The sequence below is a fragment of the Mugil cephalus genome, chromosome 19 (genome assembly GCF_022458985.1).
Source record: "Mugil cephalus isolate CIBA_MC_2020 chromosome 19, CIBA_Mcephalus_1.1, whole genome shotgun sequence".
In the NCBI taxonomy this organism is placed as follows: domain Eukaryota; kingdom Metazoa; phylum Chordata; class Actinopteri; order Mugiliformes; family Mugilidae; genus Mugil; species Mugil cephalus.
In genome coordinates this window covers 10,015,556-10,032,325 of record NC_061788.1, presented here as the reverse complement: position 1 = coordinate 10,032,325, position 16,770 = coordinate 10,015,556, and the positions used below count along the sequence as shown (strand labels likewise).

The 16,770-nt window shown below is 42.3% G+C and overlaps 1 protein-coding gene across 5 annotated transcripts in view; it reads left to right on the top strand.

Moving 5' to 3' along the window:
• Positions 1–16,770, top strand: part of rgs3a (regulator of G protein signaling 3a) — a 135,370-nt gene that overhangs the window by 106,711 nt on the left and 11,889 nt on the right. For 4 of the 5 annotated variants that reach the window (XM_047570275.1, XM_047570276.1, XM_047570279.1 and 1 more), the window contains one exon: positions 15,280–15,350. In XM_047570275.1, coding sequence (XP_047426231.1) covers positions 15,280–15,350 — 71 coding nt within the window. Of the gene's footprint in view, positions 1–2,219; positions 4,163–15,279; positions 15,351–16,770 lie in introns of those variants that run through there. The other variant, XM_047570278.1, reaches the window with a different exon arrangement.

The window sequence follows — 16,770 nt, the reverse complement described above, 5'->3', positions numbered from 1 at the left end:
CTTTCCTTCCCATTCTCAATATAAAATATTAAAAACAGTTCGGTGCTCCTAAACACTAGTTACCCGCTAATGACTTAAAATTTAACCCTCAAGCTGACAATTTACACTTAATGATGGTGCACCATGCACACAATCAGCCCATCCATTATTTCAAATGAAACAACTCTGTAGGCTACCACACATCCAAATTAATATTCTAAAATAAAATGTGTTTGGCGAGATGTGGAGGGAAATGATTGAGGCTATTGTCAGAGAATACACCACATTGTTTGTTAGGGTATTAGATTGAGGACTACGGGGTAAACAGTACACACACTTACACAGCCTTTACAGATTTCGAAAAGATTAGGGGCCTGATTTACCAAGAAAAATCTACAGAAACGTCATTACGTGAGTAAACTGATGACAAAGCTGATCTACTAAGGGGGCACAATAAAGGGTTGTGTTTGTCAAATTGGCAAAATAAAGCGTGAAGTCCATTTAGCGCGTTCGGCTTCGTGAATATGAAGATACGGGCGTTTCTGACAGAATGTGCAAATTATTGAAGATTTAGTGGGATTTATCAAAGCTGAAACTGATTGCGTTGACTGTTTTTTGCGCCTCAATTTAGCGCGTTTGAAAGCCAAGTCTTAACTGGCGCAGCATTGGTATAAATGGCCGCGGTTATTGTTGTGAGGAGGCAGCGTAGGCTCAACGGACGGTAAAGGAGAGAACGAATCCTTTCTGCTCACGTCAACATTTTTGGAATGAGGGAAGCAAAAAATCATTGAGATATATCACCATCCAGCAGTGCCTTCTTCTTCTTATGTCTTGCCATCTTTTCTTAGTATCATTCTGTTCTTCTCGTTTTCCCCACAGCATTGACCTTGTCACAGATGGCCTCCCATGTTGCGTTTCTCCTGGTTATGTTAATATTTTGTTCAAGATTATTTTATTGTGATTTTTTCACTGTGTACTTGAGAACCACAAAATGTTGTTTCTCATCAATGGTTTAACTGTTTGAAGGGGGTTGATGAGGGTGATAATTTAGGCAGGGATGTTCTACAGATGATGCTTGCGTATCTTCTCCCCGAGGGCAGCAGGGCAACACGCAAACCAACAACCGACAGGCACAATCTATAAGGTTGCACACGCAATTTAGCAGCCCTTATTGGGGATCTTAGTAAATGAGGCCCTAGGTGTACACTGATCAACTGCGTCCAATGAGCGGTAGTTGTGGTATGCACTGCAACAAACTTTACTTTGGAAACTCATGCTCCAGCCACAACTTTGATTGATCTCATCTCCATTTGTGTGGTCCAAGTCGAGGTCAGGTCTGCTCACCCCATCCCACACGTACAGATTTTTGTGCCAGCTGCCCATGCTGACTGTCCTCAACTAGCGCAGACAGGAAATGGAAGTCGTGCGTAAATGTGTCCCGAGCAAAATCTAAATAACTCACCTTTGTCAATCAGAATGAGTCATCGATCCACAAACATGGGACAGAAATAAAACTAGAGCACACACCTGTACAAACAGAACATTGTTGTACTGAGCTTTGTTTGAGCTTCCTGGCCTGTTTTAATAGAAATCGACATGTCAGGTTACAGTACACTCCAGACTGATGCACACACAGGGTTAAATACACAAAAATTACCGTGGGACAGCATGTTTGGAATATTATGTACCTTTAGAGTGCACTGCAAGAGGCAAGATAAACATTTACAGGAACCCAAACAGACTATTATAGGCCCACGTACTAAAATATTTGTAAACTGTAACGTTAAGTCATTTTGAAGTACCTCCGCCACATGTCCTGGACCCATCTATTAACGCCGACCTCTCATCATTCCCAAGGCCCTAATGCGCATGTTAGTCTAATTTTATCTGAAAGGTTATAGCTTGAGATAGTATGAGTACTTGCTGATATCAAGATTTAAACGGGGCACCTCACATGCGTCCGCTCGCATGATGCGACCTAATAATAGTTTGTTTTTTTGCCGAATGAACTGTGGAAGAGTTTCCTGGAAATGTTATGAAAATACTAAGTATCGGTGAGTGTTGTTTCGTCATGATCTGAAATAAAAAAATTTAAAGAAAGAAAAATGCCACCTGTAATTTGCCAGAGGCCAAGGAAAAAAATAGGTATTATTTGACACCACTGTAGAAAAGTGAAAAGCAAATGTACAGTATTGTAGGTAAACACGAGGCTTTTTTTTTTGTTGTGTTTGACTCTACAGTGCATAGCCTGGATGGGACAAAAGGTCTCCAGAGTTCAGATCAATGCGGGACGCAGCCAGCCTGGATATGTCCAGCCAAATGCTCAACGAGCAACATGTAAATATTTACTGAGGAGCCCGAGCAAGCGTTCAGAACAGTCAACACAGCAACCGCTCACCAAAGTGTCTATTGATAAAAATGTGAATGAACTGAAGTGTAATGTTTTTCTGTTTATAGCCCGTTAACCATAAAATTTCGATGGCTGCACTTGCAGGAGTCCACCCACATTACTGAAGGCAGTATATGTAATACTGGCTCAAAGGGAAAAATCGTTATGTAAGACAGAACAGAGAGACTTATTTTGGAAGGAATTCTTGTCACTCCGTGTGAAATTAGAGTCATGCCATTAGTCTGTGGGTGAAGAGCTTGTGTGTTGTCTGGAACCTTCCTGACGGATTGTATGTTATTCTACCCAATCTCTCTGCCCCGCCATATATTTTCTTTTTATTTGGAGGCTCAAAAAGGAAGAGGAATGTACAGCATGGAGAGCTTACAGACCAACAAATAAGAGATGCTGCATAAATCCACATATTTCAGCATCTGTCAAAACAAAAAAGAAAAAAAAAAAACATATAAGTGATTAATTTGCAAGTTGTTCTCTCAGGTGCATTACACAACCAAGCATTCTCTTTCATTATTCCACCCCTGCTGTCTCCATTCTTGTAATTTACAACCTTGGCTTGAACCGTCTTGGCATATCATAATAACTTAAGGCCCATGCAAACACGCCCAACCACACCAATGCAACGTCAACGGTTTCAATCATAACTTATCTGCCGCAGTTATTTGGCTGCCGTTCATTCGCTAACTCTTTGAATTGATTGGAATCAGCGCACATAGTTTCGAACACGATCTTGTATAGTGAAAAATAATACGGCAAGGCTAAAATTACAGGTTCCAGGAAAAAAAGATCAGCATCCAAGCCAGTTGATGATGCGTGCAGGAGAAGTGGAAATGGAGAAACGGCATTGCTTTATTGTTTCACGGCTTTGAACGCGAGGAATAACTCGGGAGGTTTGTTAACTTGATGAGCTTTGGACGCAGCTGCAAGGAAAGTACATCCAAGACCAACATTTACACACTGAATGTTCCTGTCCCGAACAACGACTTTTCAGTTTTAATCACTAGTCCACCAAAATTAGTTAATTCATCAGAGATTCTGCTTGGCTTTGGAAAATTAGGCAGGTTTACTGCTTACATCAGAACCAATATGCAAAATGTTCCATCCACTCCTTAAACTATTGTACTTGTGTTTTTGGTTTCGGAGAGGCTAAGAAAAGAAACTACCAATTTGTTCCAAGCAATTTAAACTTTCCCTACTGCAGCAACATGCGTCCCACTCCAGCATGCAGAGAATGTCCGATTGGGTTTTGTTTGCTCTCTTACTCAATCCATATTTCCTTGTCAATTTAAACTGGTATCATACACCTAAAACGTGGCGTCAATATGAATTAAACCTTTTATTGTGCTCTACGTCTGAAGGCACTCAACTTTATTTTTAACACAAGGCGAATTACGCCAACACTTGCAGAAAGATTTAAGATCATTCCCACGAGAAACGAACATGACGCTTTTGTTATTTTCCCCCCTGAAATGGACGCTATTTGTCTTGGTGAACTTGGTAACTCCTGGTGTCCTCATGACAGTTAAAAGATTCACACTCCAATCCGTCTTGCCAGGAAAGCTCCCCCCCGGGCCCAAGTTCTCTGCCTCTACACCGGCATTTTTTTCTCTCTCTCTCATGCTGTTTTCTATGAACTACTACTAAAATAGTAAGGTCCACGTGGACTCGCACGCCTCCGCAAATCCCTGCCATGAAAGCTAGCTAATCCGAAGCTACCCACATTCCCGGTTGCTCGCAACTGTTTGGCTGTTTGTGATCATTTCTTGGTTTGATGCAGGGATCTTCAAAGTTTTTCAGGTCAAGGCCTACTATAAGTGTTCTATATTAATGTGTATTTAAAGAAATTTAAATTTGCAGGGGAAAATTAAATATATATATATATATATATACAAAACATGTCTAATCAACCAAAGACTTTGCGACCCCCCTGTTGCAGACCTGTGGTTTGATGAGCTTCTAGGATTGCGGTATATGGGAACATCCAGTTTTCATCCATTAACTTATAATACCAGTAATACCATGCATATCAGGGCTCTAAGAGCTTCCTTTGAAACTGACCTTTCAAACCTTTCATGTCCCAAAGAGTAGACGTCAGCCCTCAGTAACCACAACTTTAGTCAGATTGGACTGCTCAACCCTTTGAGAGTATCGGTGATAGACGTAGAGAGAAACCATGCAATACACATACCTCACAGTGCGATGCTGACTGTCGACAAAGCCCGTAAACTGCTGGCGACGCTTCACTCATCGTTAGCTGGCTACTGAACAAATAAGGCCGATGGCGTAAACCCCACCAGTAACGCGAAGGAACATCGCAAGCAACGCGGAAGGTTTATTCAGTTAATATCAGCAAACAACATTTCCTCAGTGACCTTTATACCTAAATGCTGTGCAGGGTTCTCGATGATGCCCCAGCTGTGAATCATCTTAATTAGCCGGACTCATTTCAGCAGCTCTCTGCCTACCTTAGTGCCCTACTTTTTTTAAGCACTTGGGTCATTAAATGATGAGACTTTAGTGCGCTCTCGCTGGCACAATAAACCCCTCTTCTGACGTCCGGCTGATCCAAGAGAGGATCCAGAAGGCCTCTTGCTTTATAGTCGGGGCCCTGCGTGTCTTTGAATGGGTGTGTTTACAGTGCCCGTTGCCACAGCAGTTCTCTGGCTGAGTCAGGAAATGATTACATAAATGTTGATAGAGGGTTTCTCGCATAGACTGTACATACACGCGTGCAGATGCACAAACGCAATTCATACGCAGGCTCTGAATCACTTGCGTTCAGAGAGGATGACCTGACGAGAGATGATGCGCAACGGGTTTCCCTAAGTCAACACGATCTCCTAATCCTGGGACAAGAAAGGAACCTCCCTACACAAAAGAACAGCTTGTCACTGGAAAGTGTTTTAATAATATTATATTTAAGTTGGCGTTTAGACTGGAAATGCTATCACTTGCAATGATCCTTGTTCCATTTTTTATTTTTATTTTTTTCAAAAACCATTGTAACCCTGTTTGATACACAGATATTTCGGACAGTGCCAAAGCCCGTGCAGTCAAAACGGATTTTGCATCAGCAAAACGACAAACGTGTGCAGAATTTATAGCAACACTCTGTACAGGACGCGATGTTCGTTTTATGTCTTCGTTTCAGGTCACTGTTCTCAGAAGACAGATGTAAAAGTGGAAAGATTCTTAGGAAAGAAGCAAGGATACAAAAAATCCAAGCAGGCGAACCAAGCACAGAGGAACGGGCCGAAATCCAAAATGAAAAAAAAAAAAGCAACAACAACAACCCACAGGCAAGGTCGAAAGCCCAATCAGGATCAAAATAGACAGGACAGAACACTGGAAACCTCAGGCACGTGGCACTCTGGCACAAGAGAAGCGGAAAGCCAGGGATAAATATATATATATATATATATGGAGAGTTAACAGAGGGACTGCAGGTGCGCCAAGAGGTCAGCAGGTGGGAAGTCAGCACAGGAGACTGTTGTTGGTCTGAAGAGTCACGAGAGTAGCTCAGCTGGACACAAAAACCCACTGTGACAGTTTCTCACATCATTAAATTAAGTCTGGAAAGTATAATGTGTGTATTTTTAATACTAGAACAAACCACCTTACACATATGTCATAACAACCTTCATTTCACTGTTGATATTTGCCCTGGTACCTCAGCCTTTTCCCCCGCCCCTTCGAAATATCCTGCAAAAGGCAAACGTCCAGTCAGTACTTTAATGTCAACACGTGGTCAAAAAAAAAAAAAAAATACAGTATTAAACTACCCCTTATCCCTTCACTAAAATATGTTGGATTCATGTTGATGTGTATTTAAAGAAATTTTTAAAAAATATATATATAAAAATGTCTAATCAACCAATTTTGCGACCCCGCTGCAGTACCTCCACAGGCCTCCTAGGGATCGCAGACCCCCTGTTGAAGACCTATGGTCTGGAATGTTTATTTTCTATAATCACTATTGCAGTTGATTCAAAATTCAAACAGCTGCACCTTTAAAGGCTCATCCACTACCATCTTAAGAGGCCATTTACATGTTGTGAGTTATTGTCATCAAAAGACTAGATCTTTTTGTTCGAGTCTCCGTGTGTTTTTTCTGAAGTTAAAAAAAGTGGGGGGGTGGGGGGGGGGGGGGGGGGGGGGTGATAACAAGAACGTACTGTACTCGATCTGCATGACAACCATGTGCTGCACTCGAGCACGTAACCCTGACTAGGGTTGTGTTATAGACACATGCATGTAGGTGCGTAGCGGGAGGTGGAAGAACGCGCTGTCGCCTAAACTCCCCGGGAGGCAGGAGTCAGGGTGAACAATGCTGGCGGGATGATGGGAGCATACACGCTGTCCTCGCGGGATGGGATCAGGGTCAAAGCAACAATCAGCCCTGGAGGTAGAGTCGGGGGAAATAAAAATTCATTCCCGGTATTAGAATAAAGTGCGTTATGAAGTCTGATGTTTCACTGAGACACGTAACCTTTCTCTGCCTGGTTTTTGATGCTGGTTAATTTCCGTTAGGATTATATCATAGAGCAGAGTCAGTTAATCAAACGTAAAACCCATTTGGTGCGCTAGTTGGACAGAATCATTCATTTCACACAGTTTAATCGATAACAAAAGTGGTTGAAAAAATGCATTTACTGTAGTTTATATACTTGATGTATTTGATTTATTGTGAATCTCTGAAACTTATATTGTTTTTGCTTGGGGCGTTTCATTTACGAAACCGTTCGCACCAGCGTTTCTTCCTTGTTTTTGTCGCAAAACGGAAATTACATTCTCAAAAACATCAAAGTATACACAGGCTCGCTCTCTGTTTCTGAATTAACTCTTGTAATTTGTTTTTGCCAGAAGTTTTTCTTCAGAAGACCTTTACGAGTGCTGCAGCAGCCCAAAAATTAGAACCGCTAGAGTGTCATAACTTTTCTTTTTTTTTTTTTTATGCTTAAAGACTTCTTTGTATGTGGAAGTGAGTGACAGTAAAAACTTTTTAAAGTGTACGTTTTAAAGAAAAGGCGGTTATCTTTTTTTATTATGCATCAATGAGGCTTGAAACTTGACAATTAATCACAGGGAACAGATTCTTTAACACTGTCTGTCACTTCCATGACTGTTGTGTGTTGTTTTCTTCCCTTGGGAGGGTGAAACACAACCTTTGCAGGAGCGAACGTGTGACCCACATCGGTCTCCCCCTGCTGCCGCTGCTGCTGCTGCGGTTGGAATCTCATTCGCAGCATTACTCCACTCCCTCCTAAATACCGTATATCTCTCCCCGAGACGCTTTTGTTTTGGCTGCGGATTAAATCTGGATTTGATAGCAGCTGCGCCTCACAACACTACACCTCTTTAAGTAGATATTGCAGTTATCTCGCGTATGTTGTTACCACATAAAGCTCGGGATTTGCAGATCTGTCAGCGGGGATCAAATGAATGACCACCGTGTGACGGCGTGACGGATGACTCGCATATCCGCGCTGAAACACTGCACTGGGACCCTGGACATTCTGTACATTATCATTAATCCAGGCCAGTCATGTGTGTAGTATATGATGGCTATGTGACCTTCTGTAGACAGGAAATGGTCGCATGCATCTTGTCGGTTCAAGACAAAGCATTAAAGTCAACACAGTATTTGACTGTGCTATCCCCAGATTTAAACGCGTTGCATGAGAAATAAAGATGCTACAAGACATGTCGACATGACTTTTTAATGCATCCGGAGTACATAAAGTGCTTTCCATTCATGAAATTTGAGTCGTAGTTATAGAGGGTATGCATTGACGTCACTGCCACCCGGTGGCCACGCCCCTCTGGGTGGCAAAAACACAGTGAAATGTAGCAGTGACTACAGTGAGATCAGGAAAACTGTGGATTATCAGATCAAATTAAGGACAATTGGGCTCAACAATGATTCATACGAACTAGGATTTTGGAAAGTGCACTAACCTCAGTTTCAGTTAGTTTCAGCTGGATTCCAGTTGTTTCTTCCTGACATATATCTCTGACTGCTTTTCGAATCTGTTGATACAGTCAGCAACAGCTCTGAACCGTTTTTTTTAAATTAATTTTACAATTTAGATGCTATTAAAACCTGTGATTCAAACTAATGCTGCTAATCTCCATGCTCAACTGTCACTCTTCGCCACTTAGTGGCCGTAACCATGGACACTTTTTTTACGGTGACATCACGTGCATACCCCTGCATCATGTGTACATTTTTTTTTTTTTTTTTTAAATCATATTTTTTCGTCTTACGTCTCCCCACTAGTGGACAGTAGCAAAGTTGACTGTCGATACAGCTGATCACACAGCTGTTACCGCTGGCTTCCATATCCATAAATCTGTTTTCATCACCTTGGCTCGGTCTATCCCACTTCTTACTAGATATTTGCTGCTATGTGCAGGTGGAGGGGGAAAGAAAAGATTCTGCTCTATTTCTGGACGTTCGCTTTTGGCAAAAAGTCTACCCCCACAACGTCAACTGTGATTAATGCTCTCGGATCTCCATGTGTGCACCCTGGTTGCAATGCCTTTTCCACCCAGAGGGAGGAGCAACGCTCAGATGGTTTACTGCTATCAAACAGCTGTAGCTTTGCCCGTTTGAGCTTCATTCCGTACCATAAAATTTAAACGGGACGGCATAAATCTTCACAAAACGGTGGTTTTAAGGAAGTTGGAGAGATCGTAACCAGATGTTTTTAGCTCGCAGGCGTAAATTCACTTATATAGCAAATTCTTCATAATAACAAAGCATATATTCACTTTTTACCCCATTGTTGTAGCTGCCAATTGGGAACCATTTCCCCCCTGGTTTCCCGATGGCCCGTCCGCGCATAACTGCCAGTGTTTTGAAAGAAATACGAGGCAGGGGCCATTTAAAATTCCGAGCAGAAAGGTCATCCGCTGGCCAGAAAATGTCAATAACATTTTAATGGCTAGCCCCACCAGTTCCAGGGCTCAGCAACCTGACAGCTTCTCGGAGCAACTCGGAGAAGCGGCGTTTTACCGGCATTGTTTATTCACATCCTGCGACATGGGAAGTACTTACGCAGGAAGCAGCCATCTCCTGAGAGGTGCTGAATAACAGGAGGCAGAGGAGAGTCAGAATAGGGACGCGCATTCACACACACGCTTTAATTTAAATCGCACACACATATGCGCACATGTGCGGACAATGCACCTATTGTAGCCATTTAATTATGTACTTTGAGTAGGAATGAGTCAGTGTCCGGTCCGCAGGTCACAGAGTTTATTTTTAAGATTTTACTGAATATCGCGGCTTTCCCATTGTGCCGCATGGGTGTGTTTTTGTGTGCGAGTGTGTCTGCCATCCAGTTATAAAAGTGCGCACATTCCCACACACACACACACACACACACAATTATAAGCAAGGGCGACAAGTGCAAGTTTATTTTGCTCCCAAATTTCCTTTTATTTGTTAAGGAAGTCGGAAAAATATTTCCTGTGACATAAATTGAAACAATGAATTAAAAACCCAAGGCATTTAAGCTTAGGTTATGTAATTACACATGAAAGAAAATTATAGAGGAAAACACATCAGGAATATCCTGTCAGGGCATTTGACGTTAAATAACAAAAGGGAAATATCAGTCAAAGAAAAAAAATAGTATTGAAAAGTTTGAGAAAACTTTTACACCCAACTTTTGCTTTTGTGGTGTGATATGATATGTATTCTCTGTTTTTTTTTCTTTTTTCTGTTCCCTGTAAAGGCTCAATGGTTCGTCCGATTCCCGTTGGAGAAAGAGCAGAGTCCTCTGTTTTTTGTTAGCCTTCGCTTATTTTGTTTGAACTCTCTGGCATAGATCTACGAGCAAGCACGGACACCTCCGAGGTTAAAAAATGGGCGAAATTATCATCAAAGAAGTGAGCCGTATACATGTGGGTTTCCAGTGTTCAAATGGATGTTCTTACGTTTCCAGCCAGCTAATCTTTCCAGGGGGAAAGCGATTTGTCAATTACGGCTCCTTCGGGGTACGCTTTTAGATCTGGAGTAGAACTTATCGTATTATAGTGACTCACGTTGGTTTAAATCCTGATTGGTTAAATGGTCGACTTGAACCAGAACGGCTTCACCGTGAGAAGTGTGAAAGAAAAACTCCCACTCTAAAAAAGCAAACAAGTGAGAGGTGCATTAGACAATTGATAGATTCATATTTGAACTTCAATCAATCAACCACAACTCATAGTTTAACTCAAACACACTGTCTCCAAGTTCAATGTCCAGTCTTTTCCACAGCAGGGACAAAGCTGAAGAACCAACAAAAGCACAAACATGGACAAGACTAATCTGCATTTCCAGTTCCTCATGTCTTTTTGACATTATTTCCACCGAGGGATAGCAGGTAGCATCTGAGAGGCTTTGCTATCACCTGCGTAGCACCATGCTGCGTACTTCAAGTATAACAAAGAAACGCACACGCGGATCTGCGCTATGGCAGGAAGCTGGCCTCAAACACATAGCACCAATCTAAGGCTTCGCTAAATGGAACTTGGGGAGATTGTCCGGGTCCGTCTGACACTGTTCAGACACCAGCTTGTCAATTTGTTTCCATTAAATGAAGAAACGGGAGATTGAGAAGGAAGGAAGCAGCTCCAGGGAAGTCTGATGAAGAATAGCAGCAGGTGAGAAGGTGAGAAGAAGTTTAAATACACAGACTAAGATTCATTTATTCGCTTCCAGAGTATTAGGTCGGCGGGGGATTTGGAGCGCGGGTTGAACGGGTCGAGAACGCGTCTGAGCCGTGTTTAAAATATCGGTCTTGCGGTGTGTTTGTTAGTGCAACAACTCAACACGTTTCAAACCACAGCAATCCGTAGCGAAAAAAGTGTAAAGCTGCAGTTGCAAGAATATACAGTTTATGCAGTTGTCTATAATTGTCTGGGTTTTCCACAGATAAACACTATTCCCCCTCAATTTTGGCCCGTCGTGTCACGTGCGCACGTGTCTACGGTGTTTTCGCGAATGTTTGAAACCCACTCGAGGGCTCTCGGAAACGTGCGTGTCCATCCATATGTTGCCCTCCACACGTGCTTGCGTGCATGTATAGTTTCACCGAGCTGACTTCTAAAGCATGTGCGTCACACACGTGTAGCTTATTAAACCTGTATCTGTGTATCTGCACAGCTATCCTGCATAGCCTTATGCCAACATCTGCATCCCATGCCTCAGGGGAGCTATAGTGTTCAAATTCTGTATGTTCTTTTACCGTCTTAAATGAGGCGTGTGAGTAGCCTATACACATAAGCGTGTACACACATACTGCAGTTATTTTTAGAAAATACTTAAGCCTTTTTCTGCTCCTCTGACCATTATTGGTGTGTAGGTGTGTGAGTGTGTGTGTATATGGTGCGTCTCTGCCCCTTTTGTGTGTGAGGATAGCATAGACTTTGCTGAGTCACTGCCAGGATGACCACGGAAAAGGAGAAAAATAGAAATAATCATGCCATGGTGTTGACATGATATCACCAGACACCGTTTCTATTAAAATAAATACGAAGGCAAAAAATAGGCAGCAACGCGAACACGTGAGCTTCTGCAGAAAAAGAGTGGTTATTATCAAGGCCTTTTTTTTTTGCCATCATGTTTATCCACAACTTCTGGATGATTCATGCAATTAGCTCCATGCACCACCAAAAATACACTTACACGGCCACTGCAAGTCTGCTGGGGATTCACAGGGGCTTAACAGTGTAATTATTTCTTTTTTTTTTTTTTTTTTTGTATTTAACATTTAAAAAAAAAAAAAGAATGTGTGATATTCACAATCCTGAAATAAGACAGTTATTACACTTTATTTTCTATAACCCTAAAAACCTCTATGCTATTACTTTCTTTGCCTGTAGGTGGCACACATGAAGAGATTTATTTCTGCATACCTCAACTACATTGTCCTCTTCTTAAAGGTGGCACAGGGTGGATAGAAGTGGAATTGATTCAGTAGTAACTCTTTGACTATAGCATAAGGCATAATAAAAATCTAAATGACAAAAATATCAAAATGTTGTTAAGTATGGTTCAGGTATACAATAAATAACTCCCATAGAGCCCTGAAACTATTTTTAACAAAGGTTTGTATTCACAAAAGCAGGCTGTTTTTTGTTGAAACCTATAATAATGCTGTTGTAGATTACATTGCTCATAAACGAAAAGGAAACTGGGTAGCCGTTGTAATTTAGAAAAAAATAAACAAGGTCTCTTATCAGGACATTTGCCAATGTGTGTGTTCTGAGTCAAGAGGTGAAAGTAAATGACTTTCATCATCCGTACTGAAAGAGATCACACGGTCCAGCTCAGGATCCGTGTTTGTTTTGTTGTTCTAGTTTTAATGCCTTTTAGCACTGACTATTGTATCGGGAAACCACACATAGTGCCTGCTCGTGTTTGTAACCATGTACAGCAGATCTCTTTCAGAAGGAACATTGCAGTCTGGTGTGAATGGGCATCTCCCCCATACGCGTAGGCAGCTAAGACCGATCTGACTTCAGGACAAATGTCTCTAGAGAGGGTAAAGGCTGCGTCTTTTTCCAGCAGTCGTCTGAAAGTCAAGCTGGCGGCCCCATATGAACTGGGACTTTCCTGTTGTGAAGTTCCTTCTGAGATTACTGATTAGATTTATGTCTCCTTTGGGCTTAAGTGACTTAATCTCTGTTAGAAAAATGATATTAGTAGCTGACACACACACACAGACAGGGCAGCTTGACAGGCCTTTGTACCCATCAAACAACAGCCCTAAGTATACTTATTTTTAGACAGCTTCTACATAACATACACTCAGTCACCTCTCACAGTCAACTGTGAATCGGTAAGTATGCTTGGAGTGGATCAGTGTACACTTCCTACAGTGACAACCTCAATCTCGGTTGGGGGTACGGGTTACGAAAGAGTACGAAAGGGAAGGATGCAGCAGAGCGATGCTTTACGTAATCGGGGCTTTGGGGAGACGAATCCATTCAGGGACACTAGACATACCTAGATAAGCATCAAAAAGAATCCATCAGTGACAATCAACAGTATCAAACGTTGCGCATTACACACATCAACATTCCACGGCTGTAATTTACAACGCTGGTATGAGCACTTTCAGAGCTGAGAAATCTGAGCTTAGATTTACTGTAACTACTCGATGTATTCTGAGGACAGGCTCAAACGCGGTGAGGCAGGAAGTCACAGGTCTGATGTCATTAACTGAAGCTTTGTTTCCTCTGCAGTAACTGTCCCCAGAGACTAGGACCCTCCAGCATTATTCAGTCTATTTCCACCCTTTGGATCATTGTTGCAGTAAAGTTCCGGTAAAGCAGTAAAAGCAGGTCCCCGCTTGGTACTTTAGAGAACTACAGGAAATTTAGCGGGTGTGGACAGCAGCGCTTAATGTGTCTGGTTATTCAAACATTGGCGTTTCAAGTTTTTTTTAAATGTCCTTGAATATTTTAAGCATCTCAGACATTTCGTATCCAAGACTTCTTCATTACTGCCACCTACTGGAGCGGAGTGGAGAAGGTCGTTAAATCGCTGTTTGATACGCCCAGTCTTTGTGGGTCTTTAGACTGCCACGGAAACATAGACAATCAGTGGTCTAAAATAACCACTTCCTGCGACAAAGTTCTGGTACTTTGGAGGGAACTATTGGTAACAAATTAACTAGTTCCAAAGAAGTGTCAGCAACAGTAACAGAAATGTTTTTATGTGGCATTTTATATGCATTTAAACAGCTGGTACATGTAGGGTCCTGCACATAGGTGAAGAAATAATGCAGGAACTGTTTACTCATGAGGCTCAGTGTTATTGTTGTAAGAACAGTCACATATACATATGTATTGATGTAATGTACTCATCGTTAACAGACACTAATCATGTGAGTTTCTCATGGGTAACGCCCACTAATGCTAGTAAAACTGAAAAAGCCACTTGGATGATTTATTTGCAACAGTTGGATAAATTAAAGGATTATCTTATCTGTGCCCATCCTGATTCCAAGAAGAGTTTAAAGCAGAACAGAATAAATATCACTTGTGGAAGAAATGGTTTAGTTCATGTCATTGAACGTGACTGATCTCAGTCTAGTGCTTTGCCTCAAGGCAGAAACTTTACAGCCAACTTTAAAAAACCTCCAGGAGCTGAATGTTTTTGTGTCACCTTAACCTCACACCCACAAATTGAAGAAATGATGCCCCAGCCAAAATGTCCCCATCCCCGAGGTTGCGACTCAAATTGTGTCCCACACCATGTGTTACCAGCTGTGGCCCATATCTAGCTCAGATTCAGCTGTGTCTCGCTGTGATACAATGGCTCATTATTTAGAGCCCCGCACACACACAATGGGGCAGCTCCAGGTCATCAGATTAGTGGAAACTGACCCCTTCCCCACCAGGCAACTTCCCTTTTCCTCTTAACCAATCAAAATGGAGGGTTGGCAGAAAGTGTAATGTGAAACCCGGGGTCTTGGCTCAACACTTCAAACCTAGGGCACAGTTGGAGGCCAACAGAAACAACAGCTGTAGTCCTTCACACTCTCTCACTCTCACAGATTTTCCTTACTTTGTTACACCCAGACATACACTATATACAAACGCAATCAACTGTTTACACGCTCGGCTTTAAGGAGCAGGACACAGACACACACCTACGGGAACTTTGTAGGATTTCCACTGTGGACGGCTGCTATGGATTAACGCATTTTGAAGGCGGGCTGTGTGTGTGTTACAAACCGGACTAGTCTCAGCCTAACTTAACTGGACACACCAAGGACTTACAGCTAGGTTGCCATTGCCATAGCCAAAGCACGGTGCCTGCATGAGGCTACAGGGCCCTCTTACTGTGTGGAGGGTGGATGATGCAGTGTGTCCTCTCCTTCCTCTCCCCTCAGCTGAGCTCCGGATCCCCCTGTAGCTGCGAGGTCAGCCCTGACGGAACAAAGAAGAAGAAATCTAAGAACCTGTAAGTACCCAAATCTCAAATGAAACCGGCTGCTGCGTTTTCCTTTGCGCTTTCGCTCTGACTGTGTGTGCTCATGTTGAAAAAGCTGCAAAACACGTAAGGGCGTGCATTTTTCTTCTGAAAAGTAACAGTCTTAAACCAGCATGTGCGAGAAAGAGGAGGCACGGGAATGACTGACAACTCTATTCAGTGTTCACAAGCCGGCCTTTTATTTTCATGCTAATTTAATCAACATCGCGTATCCAGCGAAATGGTAACAATTTCACACCCAATTTTCACATCCATTCTTTTAAAAGCGATTTCTGGCGTCCAAACAAAAGGTGAATGATAGTGATGTGTTTTATTGCAGTCGGGGGGGGGGTTAACAGAGACATCAAGGCTTACACCCCATTTAGATGAGTTAAAGATTGTACATACCATGTTTGCCTGCTATGCTGCTAATTGATGTTTCGCTGAAGTGTTTTGATTTGTGTAATACCTGTACATGTCTACAGACCTGCAAATACACTGGAGCGCCACGGGCTTTAAGATGATCATGTAATGCTGGCCATCATCTTGTTAATTAAGTGGTAAATGATGTGCGAGCTGCATGGTACCACATGTGTGCCTCACGCTCGTAGTGAGGTGAGAAGCAAGGTGCCGGAGTGTTTGTTTGCGTGTGACTGGTGATGAGAACGTGTCGACGCCTCAGTGATGCGTCAGCTGTCCGCTCTCACCCCCCCTTGTCAAGATCAGAGCCCGTTTCTTGCATGGAGGACAGTAAAACATTAGCCATGCTCGGACATGTTAGCCTCCATTTCTCCTGCTCACACTGTTTTTTTGTGTGTGTGTGCTGTTTAGTTAAACAGCAGATTAAGTGATTAAAATTCCACAGGTTTTTTTTCCTTTTTCTGAGAAAATGTTACTTTTTTTTCTCTGCTGCCGAAACTGTTTCAGCTTCACTTTATTTGCTTTAATTAAACAGGCATTCAGAGGGTACATAGTTGAGTTTAAGCATAATAAATGTGACTTTTTTCTTTAATATTAATCTAATTTTAACCTGCTTGGTCACAGATGGTCAATTGCACATAAAAAGTTAAAAGTGTATGAATTTGGTTACTAAAGACTTGCACAGAACATGCACATGTAGCTGCTCCTTTGACAGAGCTGTCAGACCGATCCTGGCTACATTCAGTGTGTTTACATGCAGCTTAACCGAGCTATGCTCTAAATTCGACTTTCTGAATGCGGTCCTTGTCCCAGTTTACATGCAACAGGGAAAATTGTATAACTGACGGGAACATGTCCTCCTCCTCCACACTAGGTGGCGATATGTGTCTTGTCAGCGAGTTAATACCACGCTAATATGGTCCCTTTTCCGGTTGACCTAATATGTCATATAATGAAGTAGACTTGTTCATTCGGCGGACAGGCATTTCAA